This window comes from Ixodes scapularis, unplaced genomic scaffold, assembly GCF_016920785.2.
Source record: "Ixodes scapularis isolate PalLabHiFi unplaced genomic scaffold, ASM1692078v2 PGA_scaffold1__304_contigs__length_218370807, whole genome shotgun sequence".
NCBI lineage: Eukaryota > Metazoa > Arthropoda > Arachnida > Ixodida > Ixodidae > Ixodes > Ixodes scapularis.
The window spans coordinates 195959826-195982479 of NW_024609846.1; the positions used below are offsets into that span (position 1 = coordinate 195959826).

Genomic DNA, 22654 nt, shown 5'->3' on the forward strand with positions numbered 1-22654 from the left:
ACGAGGATTCTCACACTCGGCTCTCGACAGGGCCGCTAAATCGGCGGTTAAACTGTCCTCAGCACGGCGAGCCTCAAAAGCTAAGACAGAGGACCTTTCCATCGCAACCATTTTAATCTCTTGCTTAAAGAGCTTCCACGACTCAGAAATGTCCCCTCTCGCTCCTTCACAAGCTTTATCTGCCGCCATTACAAAGGCTTCGTCGTTGAGTAGTTTTGCATTAAACTTCCAGAGCCTCCAGTTGAATGGCTTCGGCGACGCATTTTCTCCTATAGTAGTCGAAATAAAACAGTGATCCGAAAAATAAACAGGCATGACGCGGTACTTTCTTAACACGGCTGCAACAGAAGCCGACACGTACACTCTATCTAATCGCGCGTGTGAGGACGCCTGGAAGTGTGTGAAACGAATCTCCGACGTTTCGTTTCTCACGGTTCCGGCGTCCACCAAATCAAAATCATCGATCAAATCACTTAGTACTGTAACACTCCTATCTGTGCGTTGCCGAGACGGCTATCTGTTCGCTGTTCGGATAACACAGTTAAAATCCCCACACAATACGACTATTCTATCACATTCTACAAAACGGCTCAAGCCGTAAAAAAAGGCAGCACGGTCTTTCACCGTACTGGGTGCATATATACAAATAAACCGCCATTGGACTGTTGAAAATAAGAAATCGCACACAATAAAGCGCTCCACTTGGTCGGTGGTGACTGCCAACTCCGAGAAGGGTAGGGACTTACTCAAAAACAAAAACCAACCCCCAGAAGCGCCGACGGCCGGCGTGACACAAACTTCGTAAGATGTTAAAAAAGGCTTTAGCGCGGTCGCTACCTGCTCTTCCTCAGCCATCTTATACCCCTGTCAGACGGGCTAGTTTAGTGTCACTACAAGCGAGTGCACTTCAACCCGTCGAAACACACTCCAAGAGAGAGAGAGAGAAAATCACTTTAATTAGAGCACAGATTAAGTACCCAAGATATCCTCCGCCTGAAGTACCAGGGCGAGCTGATCTTCCAGTTGCGGCGACGCCAACCATGCACTCCAGGAGGGTGGTGGGGGGTTAAGAAGAAATGAGGTGGTGTAGGCGACCGGGCAATGAAGGAGACAATGTTCTTGATTGGCATAGGGAGCTGGGCAGTTGGGACAGGAAGGGTCTGATCGATAGCGGAAGAGGTAAAGGCGAGCAGGTGTGACGAGTGTGTTTGTCTGGATTTTACGGAGAATGTGGGTCTGCGCGACACTAAGCTGTGGATGTGGTCGAGGTAGAAGTTCATGAGATATACGGATCTGTTTGTAATGTAACTTGAGTGTTTTTTTGTACTCTGCTGCCTCGTCATTGGTCGGGGGGCTTAGCCAGGGGATTGCAGGTGCCCGGCTGTGAAATTCGCGGGCGAGCTGATGTACCAGCGCATTACCTGCTATCCCTGCATGACCAGGGACCCATCGAATCGTGACCGAGGATGAGGAGAGAGAGTGTAGGGCCATTTCAAGGTCCTCTCGAAGATCGGCAGGAATTTGTCTCTGTTGCAAGGAGCGTATAGCAGCCATAGAATCAGAGTAGACAGTGTAAGCGGACGTGCGCGGCAATTGGGAGAATGATATGATGGCATGGATAATGGGGACAAGTTCTAACGTAGTGATTGACGGGGGGTCGCTGTATGGACCGCACGTGTGAAGAATAGGTAAGGAATGTTTAGGTATGTAGATTGCGTACGCAGCCGTGCCGGTGTCCAAGATGGAAGCGTCGGTATAGGCTACCGTCTGTGTCTGAAATGGTGGATTATGATGCAAGGCCTGAGCATCTCTGCGACCGTCGTCCAGGCCCGGAGTCATGCGGCGGGGCAGAAGAGCGAAACGCAGATTAGAGGGCAATGGCAAAGCGGGTAAGTGCAAGTAAAAAAATGAAAGCAGCTTACAACTCCCTGTAACGCCGAATTAGAGCGCAGCTCTTGAGGAGAAGGGAAGGGCACTGGGGGGGGGTTAAACTAACCAGGGGGGGTCACGTGACCTTGGGGGTCACGTGACCCCCAATGCCGATGATGTCATCACTGACGTCACTGATGACGTCATCAGTGACGACGATGCGGGTACCAATGACGTCATTAGTGACGTCACTGATGACTTCACCAGTGATGATGACGATGCGAATGTCGGTGACGTCATCAGTGACGTCGCTGATGACGTCATCAGTGATGATGACGATGACGATACGGATGCCGGTGACGACATCAGTGACGTCACTGATGACGTCATCGGTGATGATGACGATGACGATGCGGATGTCGGTAACGTCATCAGTGATGATGACGATGACGATGCGGATGCCGGTGACGTCATCAGTGATGATGACGATGACGATGTGGATGCCGGTGACGTCATCAGTGATGATGACGATGACGATGCGGATGCCGGTGACGTCATCAGTGATGATGACGATGACGATGTGGATGCCGGTGACGTCATCAGTGATGATGACGATGACGATGTGGATGCCGGTGACGTCATCAGTGATGATGACGATGACGATGTGGATGCCGGTGACGTCATCAGTGATGATGACGATGACGATGTGGATGCCGGTGACGTCATCAGTGATGATGACGATGACGATGTGGATGCCGGTGACGTCATCAGTGATGATGACGATGACGATGTGGATGCCGGTGTCGTCATCAGTGACGATGACGTCATCGGGGGGTCACGCGACATCGGCGGGGGTCACGTGACCTCGAGGAGGGGGTCACGTGACCTCGAGGAGGGGGTCACGTGACCCCGGTGGGGGGCTCGCGCGGTGCATTATGGGACATTTCCCATGATGCACCGCGCGGTTACGCCGACGGCGACGCCAACGGCGACGGCGACGCCGACGCCGCTCAAGCCGGAAACGGGCCCCTAAGAGCTGCGCTCTAAAAGTGAAAGCCGTTTACAAATCCCTGTAACGCCGAATTGGAGCGCAGCTCTTGAGGAGGAGGAGTGAAGGGTACTGAGGGGAGGGTAGACCCCTCCTCCTCCCCTTATTCTTTAATATGCTCCGGGGGGGCGGTCACGTGACCTCGGGGGGGGGGTGTCACGTGACTTCGGGGAGGGGGGTCACGTGACCTCGGGGGGTCACGTGACCTCAGAGGGGTCACGTGACCTCAGAGGGGTCACGTGACCTCAGAGGGGTCACGTGACCTGGGGGTCACGTGACCTGGGGGTCACGTAGGGGTCACCTTGGGGTCACGTGACCTTGAGATGACCATGGGAGGGGTCACGTGACCTTGGGCAGGAGACCACGTGACCTCGGGGGTCACGTGACCTCAGAGGGGTCACGTGACTTGGGGGTCACGTGACCTTCAAAGGGTCACGTGGGGTCTTGGGGTCACGTGACCTTGAGATGACCTTGGGAGGGGTCACGTGACCTCGAGGGGTCACGTGACCTTGGGAGACGTGGGGTCACGTGACCTTGAGATGACCTTGGGAGGGGTCACGTGACCTGGAGGGGTCACGTGACCTTGGGATGACCTTGGTGACGCCGACGGCGACGGCGACGGCGACGGCGACGGCGACGGCGACGCCGCTCAAGCCGGGAACGGGCCCCTAAGAGCTGCGCTCTAAAATCAATTGGTGAGAGTCCAGCTTGTTCTAGGATCCAGCGCCCTTGATGTGACCCCGAGAGGCGGGCTAGCTGTCGGTCACGATGGAGGTGTAGGAGTGAGGAGAGGGGAAGGAATAGGCCAGTCTCGTAGAGTCTTTGCGTTGAGGTATGGATTGGAAGGTTAAGGGAGGCCTTGTACAGAGTGCTTAATGCAGAGCTGAGTTTATTAAGTTGCTGTCGTGTGAGCGTGAAATATGGAACCGAATAAAGAATTTTACTAAGAGCCAATGCATGAACCAATTGACTCGCTTGTTTTTCATTGAGGCCCGCACGTCTTTGCACGACTCTGCGGACAAGATGTGTTATCGAGTGGCACGTGTTTATCGCCGGAGTGATGTTAGCCTGATTTGATCGATCGTGGAGATGGATGCCGAGGACCTTGCATAAGGATACTCGCGGGATGGTCTGATGGTCTAAATAGAGAGAAATGAGATGGTTTACAGAGCGCTGATACTGGGTTTGAGACAGCAGGAGTAATTCCGATTTTTCTGGGGCCGGTTTCAGCCCTGCTTGGGTTAGGAACACAGTTATGGTGTCTAGACCTTTCTGAAGAGTAGATTCAACTTCCCCTGGTGATCCGTGAGTGCACCAGAGGGTGAGGTCATCAGAATAAAATATGTGGGAAAGGTGGGGTATCTGCTGCAGGCAGCGAGCTAGCTGGGCCATACCCAGATTGAAAAGAGTAGGGGAGAGGACAGCCCCTTGAGGTGTACCTCGTGTGAGTGAGAATGGTTGGGACAACTCGCCCCCTATACGAAAGCATGCAGTGCGGTCCTTAAGAATGTTTTGGATGTAGGTATACAAATTTTGTCCGCATTCTGTTTCTCGAACTGAAGCGAGTATGTGATCATGACTTATGTTGTCAAATGCTTTGCGAACGTCTACTGTGACGAGCGCATGCACCTGACAGGAAGATGGGGAGAGGAATGTGTGCTGGAGTAAAAGGAATAGGTCTTGAGTGGAAACATGGGAACGAAAGCCGATTTGGGTGTGTGGCAGGAATACAGTGGCTTCAAGATGTTCTTGAAAACGATCGAGGACCATCCGCTCCATCGTCTTGCCCACGCAAGAGGTTAAGGAAATGGGACGGAGGTTATTAAGTGATGGGGGTTTTCCAGGTTTGGGGATCATGATAATAGTAGAAGATTTCCATTCCTTTGGGTATGTACCCTCCGACCAATGTTCATTTATGTAGGTCAGGAGCTGTTTTTTATTCGCTCCTGGAAGGTTACGGAGGAGGCAGTACGTGATGGTATCTTCTCCTGGGGCTGATTTTCGTGAGTTTTTTGCTAGGGCCAAGTCTAAGTCTGCTAGTGTGAAAGGGCTGTCTAAAGTCGGGTTTTCAGGGCCCGAGTAGGAGGGGTAGTTTGAGGTCAATGCTGGAGGGATGTATAGGTTCTGTAAGGCTTGGATAAGGTCTGTGCTACCTTGTAAAGCTAAGTGTTTGTCTAGCGTGGGAGCGGGAGGTGGCTGAGGCCCTAGAAGTGAACGGAGGAGATGCCATGCGGTCTTTTGGTGGAGGGTACCGTTTATCTGATCACATACTCTGTTCCAGTTCGAGATGTCGAGAGTGCTGCAGTGTGTAGTAATGTCTGCATCTAGGTGTTGTAAACGTTCTCGGAGTTGTTGATTGTGGGGTTGCTGGCTAATGCATCTTAAGATACGGTTACGACGTCTCCAGAGGCGCACTAGATGTGGGTCTGGCCGTATCGCCGGGGCTGTGGTGTTTTCTATTTTTGTGGCTTGTGTTCGGGCTTGTTTGATGGCGCATATCCAGGTCTCGTAAGAGCCTGATTGCTGCCCGGGTGAAACAAGGATGCTGCGAAATTTATCCCAGTTTGTATTTTTGACTGATATTTTCCGTGAGCGGCTAGAGATGCTGAGTGATATTGAGAGAATGAAGTGGTCACTTAGAAGTCTCTCTTGAGTATGAACCCAGACACTCGAGTTTCTGCCGTGGTATAGTGTGAGATCTGGGGTGGTACAGTGTTGCTGGCGTGTGCCTTGTCGGGTTGGCATGTCGGGAGTATTTAAGACAGTGAACTGGCGCTGTGAAATGTACGATTGCAGAAGTCGCCCTGGGCGAAGTGTGGATAGGTAACCCCAGCTGACATTTGGGGCATTAAAATCACCGCCCAGGAGTACCTCGTAATTAGGTATCAACTCTGCAGCAAAGTCGAAAAGTGATTTGAATAGGCGGTGCTCTGTGGGGGGATTATATAGGTTGAGGAAGCATATAGGTCTGTGTTTAGGGAAGGGATAGTAAGCACATGCCACTACATTTTGTCTGAGAGATGTAGGGATGATCAGTGGTTCATACTGGATATCCCGTCTTATGAATGTGGAAACTAAAGGGGCCTCGTTTGGATGGCCATGCAAAGCTCGGTATCCTGGTATGTTAACTGCATAGCGTGTCTCCTGGAGTAGTAGAATATGGGGAAGAGAATCTAGGGTAAGGAGCCATTGATGAAGGGGAGTGCGGTTTGTTTTGATGTTCCGGCAGTTCCACTGGATGACTTGGAACTGGGAATTTTCTACCATTATGAGGTCGTGACTGAGGAGGGGGCAGGAGGGTGTGCCCTTTGAAGGGAACAGGGGTGTTCAGTGGATTCAGGAGAAAGGGGTCTTTTAAGAGATTGGGATGTTGCTTCCATGGGTATGGGTGATGCAGAGAGCATACCGACAGCTTTTTCGAGGGATGCTACCGCCTTTGTTAGTTCTTCAATGCGGGATACGAGAGGGTTTACTGTGCCTAATATGTTGGACACTAGTGTTTCGATGTTGGCTATACGTTCTGTGAGTTGGGCGATTTGTTCTTCACATGGGGTTAGTCGTTCTTTTAACATTATGAGTTCATGCTCCATGTGTCGTTGGTAGTTAGGAGAATCATAGACGGGGGGAGTAAGCGAAGTGAGTGCAGGTGAACGCTTGCAGGGAGAGGGAGTAAGTGATGGAGCAGGAGCACCTATCGATGGCGGCGATGGTGCTGGTTCTGTGAGGTTTGCTCGTGTGGTCTTCGGTTCTTGGGAGACTATGTCAGACTTTGGTTGAGATGTTGTTAGGTCGGCAGGGTGCAGAAGTGACCGTTGTTGTGGTAAGTCTTCAGTCTGGGATGACGGTGAACGTGGAGTCGTTGAGAAGCCCGCAGAGGCGTGCCACCAGGTGGCCGTTGCAGGTAACATTCCCTTACGGGTTTGCGATTCTGTCGGTTTTTGCGAGTTGCGGAGTGATGCTTTCAGTTGCGCTTGTGCCTCTAGATGGTACTTGTTTAAGGATGGTGGTTGATATGGGTTTGAGGAACTCAGCTCCGTCTTGTGTTGAGCCGCCGATTGCTTTTTGTTCGCAGTCTGCACGGGGTAAGCTGGGGGCTTTTGCATATTACGCGGAAGGGTTTTTCGGAGATGCACACGATGTTCGTATGCCGCCTTCATGCTGGCTTGATCTTTTTGGCGCTGGACCGGGCAAGTCGAGTCGAAGGAAGAGTGTTCACCCCCGCAGTGGTAGCACCGAGGGGAGCAAGCGTGAGAGGCTTGTTGGTGAGGTATTTGCGCGGCGCATGTGGGGCATCTCCAAAATGTTGGGCTCTCTGGGCAATTAAAGGTCCGGTGGCCGTACATACGGCACTTCTCACATCTCAGGGCACGTGGGCGGTGTGGGTGACACCGGTAGGTTGCCCGGCGAAAGAGGATGGTGCGGGGGACGTTGGCTCCTTCGAACCTGATAAGGACTGACTCAGTGTCCCCCATCATGCGTGCGGTGGTAATGGTGGTTTGAAAGCTTTCAAGAGAGTGCATGAGGTCATTGGTTGTGAGTCCCGCTTCTACACCGTGGATGACCCCTTTGCAGGAATTTATCGGGGCGGCTAGGTAGGGGCTGATTTCATGGAGCTGATTCCTGACACGAATGCGTTTAGTTTGGCTGAGGCGACGTGCTGAACTTTCAAAGGCGGTTTTAAGGAGTATGACTCTTTGTTGGAGGCGGACGTCGATATTTACCTCTTCACTAGCGTGAGGTGGCAGGGAGGCTGCGGCCAGGAAGAAAGGGAGGAGATCGTACCGTTTGATGTCTAGAGTTGCAGGCTATGCGGAATTGGCACCACCACCGCATGGAGCTCATTTACCTGGCGCGGCAGGGTGCGTTGGTTCCTGGACTTGCGGGGCGTGATCCACCCCTCGTTCGGGTCTTCTGCCTGGTGAAATTCATCGGAGTAGTGCATCGACTCGGTGTCGAAGGTAGCTTCAGCAACCGACGTGCCTACGCATGTCGAGGCCGTCGGTTCCAGTTCGGTGGCATCCATTGCTGGGCGGGTTTCTGAAGTCAGGCGTCAGGCGCTGACGACGCAAGGCTTAACGGGGCTACCGAAGCCTTGGAACTGTAGATCGCTGGTAATCCGAAAAATTAAGACATACAACCGATGATATGATGTGAAACGGGAGCTGGAAGCCTCAAAACCACGATCTGCACGAATAATTCAATAGGTGAAACTCGAAAGCCAGGTGTCGGGGCTAAATATTCGGAACACGAAATGATTGGATCGCTAGGTTGGACATTTGAGAAAAGGTACATGGAAGTGACGTAATGCAAAGGAGGGGCGTATCCTAGCAACACTCACGTGGCGGCTCTGCCCACTTTGACGCCGCTACGTCATCGCAAACTTGACACCCGTCACCCGTTTCAGCGACGTCCGGAGCCAACCACCGACGAGCGGAAGTAGCTACGCATTCCCTGAGGCGTCCCTACGCGCGGGATACGGGGTAGGATTTACTACGACGCGGGGAGCAGTTCCTGCGTTTAGCGAAGGAACGGCAACCAATCCTGTGCGTCGCTGGCCGTCGCATCTGTTCTAGTACAGGTAAAAGTATTGAAAAACAATCAAAACCGTTTGGGCGTTGTTAAAAAAAAACCGCTTTTTTGTACCCTTTTGAAATACATTTAAGAATTAATTGGAGAGAAAGTTGTTCCAATATTATGCGGGAAGTGCGCTACGCGCCTTCTTCAAACCAAAATGTCGAACCACGAGGATACGGGTGTGCCGGGGGCAGCGGAGGGGTCGGCGGAACCAACGGGGAGCGCGCGAGTGACGGCTGCTTTAGTCAAAAACAATTTTTTTATCTTTCGAGAACTTGCTATTGCTGTGCTCAAATAAGAATGTTTGGCGCAACATCTGTGATAATTCTTTCAAAGTGGTCCAGTGTTTATATGGTGGTATGCTACTCAGAGAATATATATATTTTTTTTTCCTTTCGAAATTTAACTATTGTGCTCAAATAAGACCAGAGTGTTCCACAAGATATCTGTGATATATACTTAAGATTGCCCAATAGCTTACATGGTTCCAGTCGATGCTCAGTTTTACTTCCAAGAATGAAATATTACATTCCATGTTATCACACTTTTATTCATGAAGTCAGAGGTTTTTCTTTAATAAATAAAGCAATTTTCAAAACAAACTACATGTGCACTGTCTTGAGATAACACAATCACCTAACTTTGATGAAGTACCATAAAAGAGATAATAAAATGGAGCAGAAGGCAAGACGCTTTGAAGCATTTGTAAAATGAAACAATGTCCATGACAACAATATCCTTGGTTCAATCAGCAACTAAGAAAGCAATCTCTGCAAAAGCAAGCATTTCTTTCTAGAGGTAGTCTAAATTACTTCTGAGTTCTTTGCAGGGGCAATCCAGATGACCTGTTGGTCTGGCAACTAAACCTCCGAACCTTTTCTGTCACTGTCGACTGCGTCTCGTGCCTTCTGCTCAGAAAAATAAAAAAAAAAGGCTGTATCGATTTCACCGCGATGCACTCGACACGTATCCGGAGGCAGCACGCTGGCTGTGCGACGAACTTCACAAGGTGTAGGAGCTGAAGAGAGTATGTAGCTTGTGGACGGCCATGACTGTGGAGCAGGAAGCGAAGTGTGCACTTTACGGCTTCCACGGGGAGGGCTTCACTGAGGGCAAGGATGTGACGGGGTCCTTGGTGGTCAGGACCTCAGTCGTGGTGGCGAGAGGTTCCCTGTCGCTGGCAGCGTCCATGCTGGGCACCACCGCGGCGAGGGCGCTGAGGGGCTTCCCGACGGTGTCCCTGGTGGTCGGGACTACCGTCGTGGAGGCGGACTCCTTGCGTGTGGCGCTCCGCACGGGCACGTCTGCGGCGGGTTCCGAACCGGGCGACAAGGCGCTGCCTCAGAGCCTTCCCCCTGTCCGAGAGGCCGACCGGAAGGCCGACCGGAGGGCCGGCAGGAGCCAGCCTCTCGGGAGCCGACGCTGACCTCTCCGAGCTCGGCTCAGAACCGTCCGAGCTCGGCTCAGACTACAACTTGACTCTTCAGGGTCGGAGTCTGACTCCGGTTCTGGCTCGCTCGATGCAAGGCAGATGTTGTGGAGCACTGCACATGCCGAAATAATGGCGGTGGCTGTTGAAGGGTGGTAATACAGAGCCCGGTGCCTTTGCAGACACCGGAATCTGTTTTTCAACAGCCCGATGCAGCGCTCCACAACAGACCTGATCGAGGAATGCGCCTTATTAAACCGGCCGCAAGCGGTGGAGGTCGCGTGGTTCCCGGGGACAGGGGTGATGAGCCAAGGCTCCAAGGGGTAGCCGCTGTCACCTGCACATGTAGAGGATGGAACATATTACATTCTTTACTTTTTAAAATAAAAGGCAAGAAAACAGCTGTGTGCAACTATGTCAATTATAATGTAACTTAAGTGTGACTTAAAAGTGTGTTAATATTTCTGCACTACAGTATCAGTTTACATTATGATTAATTAGCACCAGCTTGCCTGCAAACTCCCTGTTATTTCATGTAACTATGTGTTTTCCTGGTGGGTTGTATGGGATGTGTGCACGATTCCTTAGGGGTGCTGTGTTGTATGCATGTGCATTATTAGGCCCTTGCATCCGACAGATAAAAGCTCTGTTGCTTTTGGGAGTGTGGCCGTGACCTTAGGCACGGGCAGAGCAGAACACGCTGGCCTTGTCTTTGGCAAGCAAGGGGATAAGGCGCCAGTTCGACGAACCTCTTTCCTAATCCTCGGTGGAGTTGGAGATGGGGAAAAGAGAGGGGGTGGTTAGATTGGAAAGGAGTCAGGTCCTGTTGGGACACGGAGGGTCTAATAGGAGGAGCTATATAGGCAGACCGAAGAAGAAGGGTCAGGGAAAAGAATCCAGTGTGTGGGACAGAGACGACCCGAGGACAGATTTGGCGAGCCCCAAGTGGCCAAGGAGGAATTGATCCCATTCCGTACAAACTGACGACCGTCAAAGCGACCAGGCGAGCCCCCACGTATCAGCGAAAGAGCTCCAACTTCATGCAAAAACCAACCAGCAAGCGGGTACAGGCAGACAGTAACAGTGAGTGGGCCGAACCGGACAGCGACTCGCACTGCGGTCGCATGCCTTGCATAGTCTATCACTGTCGTGAGATAGGTGTAGTGTGGCTTTCGTAGCCTGCAGAGTGTGAGAGTTATGTGGACATAAACAGAGATTAATGGCCAAACTTTAGGTGTTGTCTCACTTCAAGGAGTTCCAGCAACTGTGTCTGTGTGCCTCACAACAAGCACAGTACGTGTGGTACTGTGGCTTTCAAGCAGTGGGAGCCACCGTGTGCGTAAGGAATGAATTTAGTATGCTCACCAAGCAGGAACCGGCCGTCGCGTGGCACCTCCTTGCTCGAGTTGGTTTCGGAGCCAGGAAAATTGCCACACGAAGGAGTCGTGCACCGACCCGAGATACCGTGGGTCGATGCACATTATCCGGCAGTCGGCGTCACACAGCTGAAAGTGCGAGAGATATTGACATGTAATTTCCTGAATCCACAAGTAATAGATTGTACTTATGGTTCACAAAGCAGTCGTAATTTCAGAACCTTTTAAGTTATTTTGTCCGACACATGCATGTCAACACACCTTCCTGGATGCAAGGTACAACTAACTACCTTGAAACAAAAATAACGTTTTTTTTTTGTTTTTGTTTTTTACGGAAGCTTTAACAGACAAGTATTATTTTTGGGAGAAGCGTCTCACGGCTCACATGCTATGTAGAGCACACGCTCGCGCAGTCGTGAGACCCCACAGCCCGCAGTCATAAAACGGCATACTTAAACCGTATCGGCAATACGTTTTTTTTTTTTTTCTCTACAGATTTGGGGCGTGTTTTGACAACGTAACATGAGTGTACTTACCACCATCACGTTGAGGGCGTAGAAGTACTTGCGGCACCAGTACGCCGCCTTCGTGACGGTAAGGTCGTTCTTGGAAGGGCCGACGATGGAGACCATGGTCCCGTCCACGCAACCGATGACGCCGGGTATCCTGCCGAGCAGCCTGAAGCCCTTCTCCGCGTCGAACCTCTCGCTCGGCGTCTCGGGGAAGTTGATCCAGCCACGCTGGACCCCGAGACGACGCACGATAGCGACGGACACGGTGCGGACCGCAACTCTGACTGTCTTTTGGTCCCGCGCTACGTGTTCGTCGCTCGCCACCATCCCTTGGAAGCTCCCCGTGCCGTAGAAGCGCAGCGCACACAACACTTGAAGCTCCACAGTCATGACCGTCCACGAGGTACGCACTCTCCTCACCTCCGGTTCCTCGCGAAGTTCGTCGCACAACCACCGCACCACGATCTTGGGCAGGCGGTATTGCTTCCGAAAGATCTTCTCCGGGAGCTCGAATGCATCGCGGTGTTCCCGATACAGCCTTTCGGGCGAAAAAAAAAGCTCTATTAAAGAAAAAGTCGAATTGACGAGACGGCGACGCCTCACCGCCGAAAACATGCTGCCAATGACACCTAGTTCCGAGCAAGTACCTTTTGAAACGTACTCGGTACAAAACGAAACGTCATTTTGTCGTCACGTCCGATAGCCGACTCCGCCCACATTTTTCTAGGGAAATTACGTCACTTTTGTTTCCAACCAATCAGACGTGATGACGTCACTTCCGTGTACTAAAAAAAGGTACATGTACAATGTCGAACCTAGCTATCCAAGACGCCAGGCTGTCGTCTTCTTTCCCACTCCAAGTGTGTTGGTGCTACACGGGAAAATTTAGTGTCACTCCAAAATGATGGCAACGACGATGGGTAAGCAATGGGCACGCAAAATATTACAGTGCATACGCATTTTTTCATAAATACCTTCAGCGACTTATTAGAAACACGTTACCACACATTGTTGCGCTAAGTCACGAGCTTTAATCCAAATTTAAATCCAATTTGATAATTAGGATCAGCCATTACAAGCCAGTGATACACGTCCACACGCCGGTACGATACTCATCGAGATAGAAACGAGAAGGGGTAGGGATTGAACCCAGGATTTCTGGGTTCTGCAGCGCGAGCTTTCGCTCCGCGTGCTCCGAGCCAGTGTGCGCGAGCCCACTCGGCCACTCGCCACTCGCCACAACGAAACATCATGGAGTGTGTGGACGACGAGGTGGAGGGCGATATCCGCGATGTTGGACAGTGGACGCGCGTGGTTGGGGCACTTTTCTCCGTGAGAGCGCGACGCCTTTCAGATGAGAGGCAGCTGGACCTGGATGCCGACGCACAGGCAAGAATTTCAAGTGACATCGATAAGCAGCTGCAGGCCAATGCCTTCACCATAGCCGCCCGCTCTCATGACCGACAACCTACCCGTGATCAGTCAAGAACGGTGGACTTTCCAGAGGAACGAACTGTGGTTCGAAGACACCTTGCCTCATTTGGGCGAGTTCCATTTCAAGCAAGCCTTTCGCGTCTCTCCTGCCACCTTGAGATTCCTGGTGGAGTCTTGCAGGTGCCTCCCGGCCGTCGCTGGCCGTTGCGCAGGAGCCAAGGCTTTAAACTAAATTAGCCGCTTGTTTTTCTACGGTGAACTACTTTCCTGCCAATAAAAAACAAGTGCGCATCTAATATTACTCCTATCAAAATAATACTAATTTTACGCAGCGTTAATTTCTTCTATTATTTTTACTCCGTGAACACTGCTATCGAGATTACACACTTGGTCTAACGGAGCGAGCGTAGTGTGCTCCCCGAACTCACTTCATTGGTAGTGTGTTCTTCGGGCAGGGCTGGGGATTGAGCTCAGGATCAGTGGGTTCTCCAGCGCGAGCTTTTTCTCCACGTACTCCGATCTGGGGGGGGCTAGCCCACTCGACCACCGCTACCCCTTAATAAAGACACGTTAAAAAATTAGACGTTTACAATTCTCTGTAAAGCCGAATTGGAGCACAGCTCTTGAGGAGGAGGGGGGAAGGGTACGAAAAGGAGGGTATGCCAGCTGCTCCCCCTCCGTACCCTCCTATCCTCCTCTCTTGTTAGCATCCCACTTAGCGTAAAACTTTCGCTAAATTTCCCGCCAAATTAAGCCAGGAAATTTTCCCGCTGAATTGACGTGTGACGTCACATGACACGTCACCTGAAATTTTAAATGTGACGTCGCGTGACGTCACACGGGTAAAATTTGCCCACTAAATTTAGCAGAAAAATTTTCCACCAAGCTTAGCAAAACCTTTTACCGCGAAATTTAGCGAGAAATGTTTCCCTCGTGACGTCACACGTGACGTGATTTTGGGAAACAGCCCTTAATGCAACGCGCGGTTACGCCGACGCCGCTCAACTCAGAAACGAGTTCCTAGGAGCTGTGCTATAAAACAACGTTACATTAATGAATGATTTTTATGCCAATTGGATAAATCTCATCGATCCTCGCAAGCCAAGATAAAGAACGAAGCATATCCAACTTTGGCGTTCTGCTTCGTTCCATGGAAGTCTACGAGGAGGCCCTGAAACTGCCTAATTATACTTCGCGACAACTTTTCTTGGCCATGCAGTGGAAGGTACAGGCTCGCGTCCCCTCTCCCATTTTGAATGTGCGCGGGCTCTCCTCCTCTCCCCGGAAATGGGAGAGGAGGAGAGCCTGCGTACACTCAAAATGGGAGAGGGGACGCGAGCCTGTACCTTCAACTGCATTGCCAAGAAAAGTTGTCGCGGAGTATAGGTCATAATTATCCTGTTGTCTCGAATAGTTCCATACTGAAATAAATGTAGGCTCCATCATTCTCTGCTAAGATAGCCATTGAATGACTGACTTTGTCGTCGTCTTTTATCAATTCACGCTGCGCTAATCTTGGTTCAGATCAGCCTAAACTCCAAAGGGGGATCGGTGGCCGAGTTGGCCGTGCGCCACGCTGACAGTGACGCACGAGAAGCACAGGAGTACTTCCGTGAGAGCATTATTTCTTTTCTTGAACTCGTCAAGGCTCGTGAAAGTGTTCCCGAGTGGCTTCCGCAAATTGAAGTACTCGTAACCATGCGAAAAATTTAAACCCCAGGACGCTTGCCATGCAAGGCGGGCCATTTGTTCCTATGTTCTAGTGTGCCTATGAGTGTGTTCTTTTTCCCGGTAATAAAGAAAGAAAAAAAAGGAATCGGTGGCCGAGTGGGCTAAAGCGCACACCCAGTTCGACGCACGTGGAGCGAAAGCTCGCGCTGCAGAACCCAGGGATCCTGGGTTCGAGCCCCACCCCTGCCCGTTTCGATCTGGATGAGCATCGTACCGGCGTGCGGTCGTGTATCGCTACTGCGTGGTGCGCGTTAAAGACCCCAGGCTAGCGATTGTACCGCACTGGCTAAATTGCTCATCTACAGAGGGTAACAATGTCGCCATGTTCTGGCAGACTAAACTCCTGCTGTATAAACAACTAACGACCAATTTGTTTGTTAGCCTAAACTCCAAGTCCACCCCACCATTTTTTGCAATGCTACTTTTCTACATGTCCTCTCTTTCACGAATTTCTGTTTCTTTATAGAATAAAACTTACGCCACACTTTTGGTTTCTGTGTTATGTTTTACTGTTGAAACACACCTATTGATGCCACGCACCCGATTGAGCGAAGTGAGTTCGTCAAACTCACTCCGAGCCAAGTGTGTTCCTCAGGAAGGAGCCGTGTGGCACACTATAGAAATGACACTAAGGGCGAAGTGCACTCGCTTGTAGTGACTAAACTAGCCCGTCTGACAGGGGTATTAGTCTCCTGCACCGCTAAGAAATCGGGTCTCTCTTTGATGAGCAGACGCTGTACTTGGTACTGTTTTCTGCGCGTGTCTAGTCCTCGAACATTTAGCGTTGCGACTTTGATGGCTGTGCCGGGCGTACAGATCATGCAGGGCGTGGTGTAGCACTTGCTTTAGCCTCGCAAAGGAGTCCCTGATACCAGGCGTTACCGCCTTACTTGCTGTCGTGGGGTCGTCGGTCGTCTGGGGGAACGTTATGTTCCGCCTTGTGCCGAACGCGCTTGCCCACCCCTACCCACGGGTTGGGGTTGGGGGTCATCCCCGTCGTCGGGTCCGCCTCTTCGAGGCCCCACTTGATGGAGTCCGTCGTCTCGTCCATGTCCTCGTTGCCTTTGGGAGTGTTATTGGTCGTCACGGAACAGGCCGTAGATGAAACCTTGACGCCCATGGACGACGTCGCCACAGAGGGAGAAGGACCTGGACTTTGCATAGAAGCGACGTGAGCCGTCCCGGCCGCATCTTTCGCCACGATGACTTGTGGGAGTGTGGCGTCTCCGACGCGGAGCCCCTGCTGCTCATCAGGCTGCAGTTGAACGACGTGTCCCAGTCCTTGGACAGCCCGCTCTGCCTCCTCTGTTTCCATGGTCAAGGGTGAAAGGTCGTCCGTCACGGCTCCACCGGTGTCGCCGGCGTAAGTCTTGACACACTCGTCGCCGTGCTGACCAAAACGATAGCACACCGAACACTTTGGCGAGGGGCAGTTGCGTCTTATGTGACCGGTGCGCTTACAATGAAGGCAGACGGGCGCGTGTCCGGGGATCACGATGAGGACGTTGCCTCCCTGAAGCCTCAACTGGTGTGGCATGCTGTCCGGCGTGACACCGTTCTTTAGCGTCATGCGTACTATGCGCGTCGTCGATTCGATGCCCTGGAATCCCTCGACACGCCACTTTTCGCGACATACTTCGCCCATTTTCCCATATGGCTCAAAGAGCTCGCTCACCGCTTCGTCGGGGACGTGGTAGGGGACCCAGTGAACCCGAAGCCGCACCTCGGTGGAGCAGGGGTCGATGACGACGCACCGTAGGTTGTTGATGGTCAGCTCCCCCAAGTTCACCAGGCGCTCCCTGGCCTCTTGCGTCCGAAGGGTAGCCAGCCACACATGATTCATCTGATATGCGCCCAACGAGACGATATCAGACAAAATAGCGGTGCGCTTCAGTTCCTGGCGGAAGTCTTCAATCCCGTATGGACGCCCCTTGAGGTCACAATGCAGCAGGACAGTGTTGACGCAGGTTGCAGCGGTAGGTACTGGTGGCAGTACGATCCTGTATTCTTCCGTAGAAAGTACGGTGGCAAAAGACATACTACCGCGGCCGTCAAGGGCTGTTATCGCCGCTCCGGAGGAGCTAGTCATTCTGCGACTGTCGCTATCGGCAGCAGGAAACAGAATCGCTAAGCTACGCTACAACATTTTTTTTTCTTTATTGCATGGTAGTTACAGCAACATTCATGTCATTTTAATAGAGCTGTACACCTCTTTTGCACAGCGTATTTTCGAAAATCTCGTTTGGACAATTCGTTTTATACGACTTTCGAACAGCACTCAACACAGAGTACCGTCGGAGGAGTACCGTCGGGCGGCACTTGAACGCTCTGCAAAAGGGCCGTCGGACGATACTGTAGTCACTACGACTCTTCTTTTACAACAGGAGTGACCGACGGCACCGGGCGAACGAAATTGGAAAACACCGTTTCTGGATGTCGGCAAGTGATACGCGACGAGCACAGGCGGCACGTCGACACACACCACCGTGACACACACCAACGAGTACACCGAGCTGCCGAGCACCCGACCACGCGCAAACACTCGCCGACCGACCGACGTTTGAAAATGCAGTCGGCGGCATCCAAAATAAAACGTGTTTACGTCGAAGAACACCAAATAAAATTTGAACGTCCTTGTCGTCATTGGCCGCGCCCCCTGGACTACAAATCGGTGCCGAAAATGCGCACCCCAGACTCTTTGCGTACGCACGAAATTTCCGAAAAATATCGTACGATAAAAGAGTGCACGCAAAGCGCAAAACGTGGTTAGCGTTCGGCGCATGCGCAGTGGCGACGAAGCTATTCTTTGCGTACGCAAAGCTTTAGAGTGCGCTGTTGAAAAACTCCCTATTGCCACTAGGGGTGTCGCGAACCGGTCGAGGGTCGACTTCGATCAGGTTCGACTTTTTCGACCTTCTTGTGAAAAGTTCGACACAGGTTCGACTCAGGTTCGACTGTTATGCGCATGCGCGACAGGCTGGCCAGTTGGTTTTGGATTGGGTGTTGATGGCTAAGGGATGAATTAAGGGCAGCACTGATTGGCTATTTCGGTTAATTCAGTACAAAAAATTAAGTTAATAACTTCTTCAGTGATTACAATTAGTGCATTTTAATTGCAACTGTTCATAAGACTAAAAAAAACCTTTGCATAAAAAAAAATAATTCTCCAAACCTAGACAAGGTCTGGCCACACTGTCCACAAAGTCGAACCGGCCGAATCTGGTTGAAAGTTTGCAGGGTGCAACCCCGAAAAGTGTAGGGGGGGGGGGGGGGGGGGGGGGGGGGGGGGGGGGGGGTTTCGACCTATATATCCGGTTCAACAAAACTTCGCGAAAATCCTAATCGCCACTTCGCAAACTTTTGTCGAATTGGATTTTTAGGTCGAACTTTCGGCGTTCGACTAGGGTTAGACCATCCGTTTGAAAACGGGCGTGCGATTGTCATTAGCAGATATAGTTCATTATTTTTAACTTGTATCTGAACAAGAAAGGTATTTTATAAGTTTCGACTCATCTCTTTAATGAGAGTTCCTCTAGTAGACAACTTGTAAACCCTCAGATGGGGAACGATAAAAAAAGGACGCGTGGCTCGTCTGATGGAGTGTCTGACTCCCGGAACAGTCCGGGTCGTCCTCGCCGTTGCCGAGACATCGAGACTGTCTCCAAAGAGGAGGTCGCTCGTGGCTACTGGCACGACCCTCTTGGGATTGGCAGGATTATCTGTCTTGACGGAGTAGTCAACCCCCAGCACAGGTCTTCTGGCATGCTTAAGCTCATTCTTAAGTTGCTCAGCTTCTTTGGTTGTTTTTTTCAAGTTCTTTATGGACGGCCTGTAGCCGAGAGATTTTTTTTTCCTGCAACTTGAGCCTCTCGACGAGGGAGGCCTCCAGTGTGGGGGTCTTACCCAGGACGTACTCGTGAAGTGCTTCAGTAGGCACAGCATTCGATCTCGGTTCTCCTTTTTAGTGACCAGTAGCTGCAACTCTAGTCCCTTGATCGCCCGTTCCTTGCGTTCTTGAAGCTCCCGGAGCTTGGCCTCAGCCTCCAGGAGCTTCGACTGCACCTTCACGAGTGGTGTTGTGTTGGCGTTGCGCGCCTGGCGGTTCAGTCCGCAACTGCTCCGATCGTTTGCGCACTGAAAAAGCGAGCTCCTGCTCAACTGTGCCCTAGATGCGAGGGGCCATTTCCCCCAGGGGGTCCGTCTTGCCGGCGTCGATCTCCTGCCTCTGCAGTGCCGCCTCCAGTCGCGACTTGTCCACCAGCGCGTCCTCCATGCTCCGTTGCAGTGCACTGATCTTGAGGCCACTCTGGCGCTCTTGCCGCGCCGCCTGTGCCACCCGCTGATGCTCGCGCAGCCGCAGGGTGCTCACCTCGCGGTCGTGCTCCCTTTGGGCCCGGCGGTGCTGCTCCGACTCTTTCTTGAGCTGGCGCATTAGCCGCACGCGCGTCTTCTTCATCTCCAGGATTTCTTCCTTGAGTTTCCTAACATCTCGTTCTTCTTCCTTCGGCCCGATCACCGTGGCCTGCTCCTGGACTTTCTTTCGCAGCTTCGCAACGCGTTCATCCAGCTCCTTGATGCGCTTGCGCCGTTGCTCCAAGATACGAGTCTGCTGGAACTCCTTGTTGGCGTTGTTGAAAGTCGCCAACAAGACAGAGAGGTCGTCCCTCTCCTTCATCAGCAGCGCCACCTCCCACTGCTGCTCCTTGATCCTTTCTTGGTTCTGGGAGTGCCCCACCTCGATTTGCTGCAAGTTGTCGTGCATGCGGGCAGCCAGGGTCTCCTCGGCCTGCAGCATCTGGCAGGTCGGTTATATCGGTCCCTGAATGCCCCGACGAATGGCGGAGTGGAACGCACGGGCACGCGCACAGCCAGCACGTCTTCGGCTGCTGATAATGAGTGCGTTACCACTCAAAGATAGCTTGCAGCAGTCAAAGTGAGAACCGTTTAGGCGCCCCTACTCAACACTGCCTAAAATAGCCAAATTCAAAGCCTCTGAACAGCCTCGGGGTCCTCAACCTCCACGTAAAGTCATGACTCGTTCTTTCAAAATGTATTTTATCGAACAGAAAGGGATAGAGGCCGGATGTCTTATTCAGATTGATAATTAGACGTGATTTAACCCCTTAACCGTTTTGAGCAAGCCTAGCTCGTCAACTTATCGCGGTTAAATCAGCTTTAACTGCTGTTACGTGGCACCACAGTTACCACACTATACTCTCGGACAGCTATTTCAGAAGAAGTGAAGAGCGCGCGTGCACTGCTTCGATGGGTGCTCAAGATGCTCGAGCGCACGTTCGCCCATAGCTTTGACTGCATAGCCGCAGAATGTTGTCCGCAAGTATTGAGCCTGTGTCTCGGCATAACTGCGGTCAGTGCCCCCGTGTAACAAGGGTATTAGAACCTTCCCCAATTCGTTCAGGACCAGTATAGGCCATATGCAAAATTCTTGCCAGCTATCATCATCATGCCAGTAAGAGCCGCCTTTTTGTTTTTTTTTTTTTACATCTTTTATACTCTGTTTCGCCTTATGATGTACCGCAGAAAAGGCTACGAGCGCGAGCTCCTTGCTCTCAGGCAGATCTCGGCGGCACAAGCTCTCGTGCATTAAGGGAAACTGTCAACGCTATGAGCTCGCGCTTCTAGCCTTCGCTGCGGTACAACATAAGGTAAAACGGAGTATAGTTGTGGAAGAGGCGCATCTGCATTTAACTATAATATTCGGTATGATATTCGGATAATTTGTTTGTGCACTCAAGGGAGTGCTGTCCAGTTTCGGTTCAAGGAAGAAAACAAAGACTGCCGCGAAATTCTGGAAAAGGAATTGTCAGCAACGAGGTGGTAAGACTCGTCACTCAAGGTCAGTGAACGGCATTTATTGAAGACGTTCTGCGAAGGCTTTGTACTGAACTTGCAGCAGGTGATCATATTTTAGTTCTACGACTCTCACTTTACTAAGTTCATTGTCTCTCGGGCGAAACTATCGGTACGGGAACCCTCCAATATGCAGGAAATTTAATAATTCATCATGATACACTAAATGGCGCTTCTTTTTGCATATGGTCTATAGCTCGTCTGCTTTCCCTGGCTCAAGCACTGAACTGTTTTGGACGTAAGAAAATATTTTGATGGCCTAATTGGTTAAACATACGCTGTAAAAAAATGGACCGTAAAATTTACGGTCAAGTACCAGGCAGCGTAAACATAACGGTACACAGTAAATCTGATTTACGATAAATTAAAACGCTGACCGTAGAAATCTACGGTCGCCATTTTAATTTACGGTAATCCAGATTTACAGCGCGCCGTTATTTTTAAAGTGCGATTTCGGCAGCATGAGCTGCCTGGTATTTGACCGTACATTTTACGGTCGACGACCGTAAAATGTTGAAAAAGATGGCACTGGACCTCACCATTAAAATCATTGTAACAGCGTAAACCATACAGCGTAAAAGAAATTAAAGACGTTTACAGTTTTCTGTGAGGCCGAATTAGAGCGCAGCTCTTAAGGGGGAGGAGGGGAGGATATGCCCGTGTGACATCACGAGGATGACTTCACTCGTGACGCTCGTGACCTTAATCTTTCTCCTCATGACGTCACTGGTGACCCTCGTGACGTCATTCGTTGCCCTCGTGATGTCACAGGTGACGTCACGCGGTTACGCCGACGGCGACGCCGCTCACCCCGGAAACGGGCGCCTAAAAAATGCGCTGTAAAAACTCGGCCGAGTATTTTGGGGCTGTTGTTTTGCGCAGTTCAACTGACTAATCGCGCACATCTAAAGGGAATAATCAGTCATGCACAGACAATTTTGTCTGCGGCGAGGTCGACTGGTCTTGCAACATCCGATGCATTAATATCTGTGACCCATGCTGTCAAATTAAAGTAAAAATATCTTATATCTATTTGCATTTCCATTTAAATTCCACATTTCGGCAATTAGCTGAATAACCTTTTTGTTTACGTATGTTTTCTTCTGTCTTTTTATTCGGGTTCCTTGATCAAGGTTAATCCCAACGACATCTGTAAGAACACATATACAAAGCAGTGTTTTACTACCACAGCTCATATTAGGACAGGAAAAAAATAATTAGTCAATAATAAATACCTAAATTCGCCAGTAACTAAAGCTTTTGAAGCACTGGTCTTCAGAATGTGCCTAAGTAGCCTGGCACTCAATCTTGTAGGTTAATGAAACTCCCCCATATAAACTTCTAAATTCACATAGACACTTTTTTTTACTAATCTCACGCCAGGTTAAAGGGGCGATGCAACGATTTTTGTATTTTGCGCAAATATCGCTTAGAACGAACCCCTGATGTTAATGACCTGTGAAATACCCGTTCATTTTTCTCCACACGCAATTGAAGTCGCAGTAAAAAATAAAGAAAAACGAGCAGAATTTACCCCCTCAACTCGCAGCCAGAACAAGCGGCCACGTGATCCAGAGCCGATTATATGCCGCCAATTTTGATCATAGCCATGCGCTGGGGTTGGCAAGGCACAGGACAAGCGCTGAGCTCCAGACATTGTTATGGTTCGGCTGTTGTCGTCATTGCAGCGATTGGACACAGGACACTACCCGAATGCTTCTCGAGCTATCGATTATCACGAGCCCAAATCGAGTGTCCACGCCATGCTCGGGTCCAATTTATGAGCCGCATTCAAATATCGTCACTGGGC

General features: G+C 51.0%; 1 protein-coding gene across 1 annotated transcript; it reads right to left on the reverse strand.

Moving 5' to 3' along the window:
• Nucleotides 1-969: 969 nt before the first annotated feature.
• LOC120845797 lies at nucleotides 970-19768 on the reverse strand. The gene is made up of 5 exons (XM_040217343.3): nucleotides 19343-19768; nucleotides 18877-19107; nucleotides 15864-16228; nucleotides 3606-4601; nucleotides 970-1906 (listed from the first exon to the last, which is right to left on the reverse strand). The coding sequence occupies exons 1-5, from the start codon at nucleotides 19766-19768 to the stop codon at nucleotides 970-972; spliced, it is 2955 nt and encodes a 984-aa protein (XP_040073277.3).
• Between the last annotated feature and the right edge of the window lie 2886 nt (nucleotides 19769-22654).

Excerpts from the sequence above, each read along its gene's own strand:
- LOC120845797 (XM_040217343.3), bottom strand. The coding sequence starts at position 19,768 with ATGCTGCAGGCCGAGGAGACCCTGGCTGCCCGCATGCACGACAACTTG. Across the intron at positions 19,108-19,342 it reads AAAGGGAGCACGACCGCGAG|TGCGCAAACGATCGGAGCAG; the intron begins GTGAGCACCCTG and ends TCGCTTTTTCAG. Across the intron at positions 1,907-3,605 it reads GCTGGACTCTCACCAATTGA|TTTTTACTTGCACTTACCCG; the intron begins TTTTAGAGCGCA and ends GCTGCTTTCATT.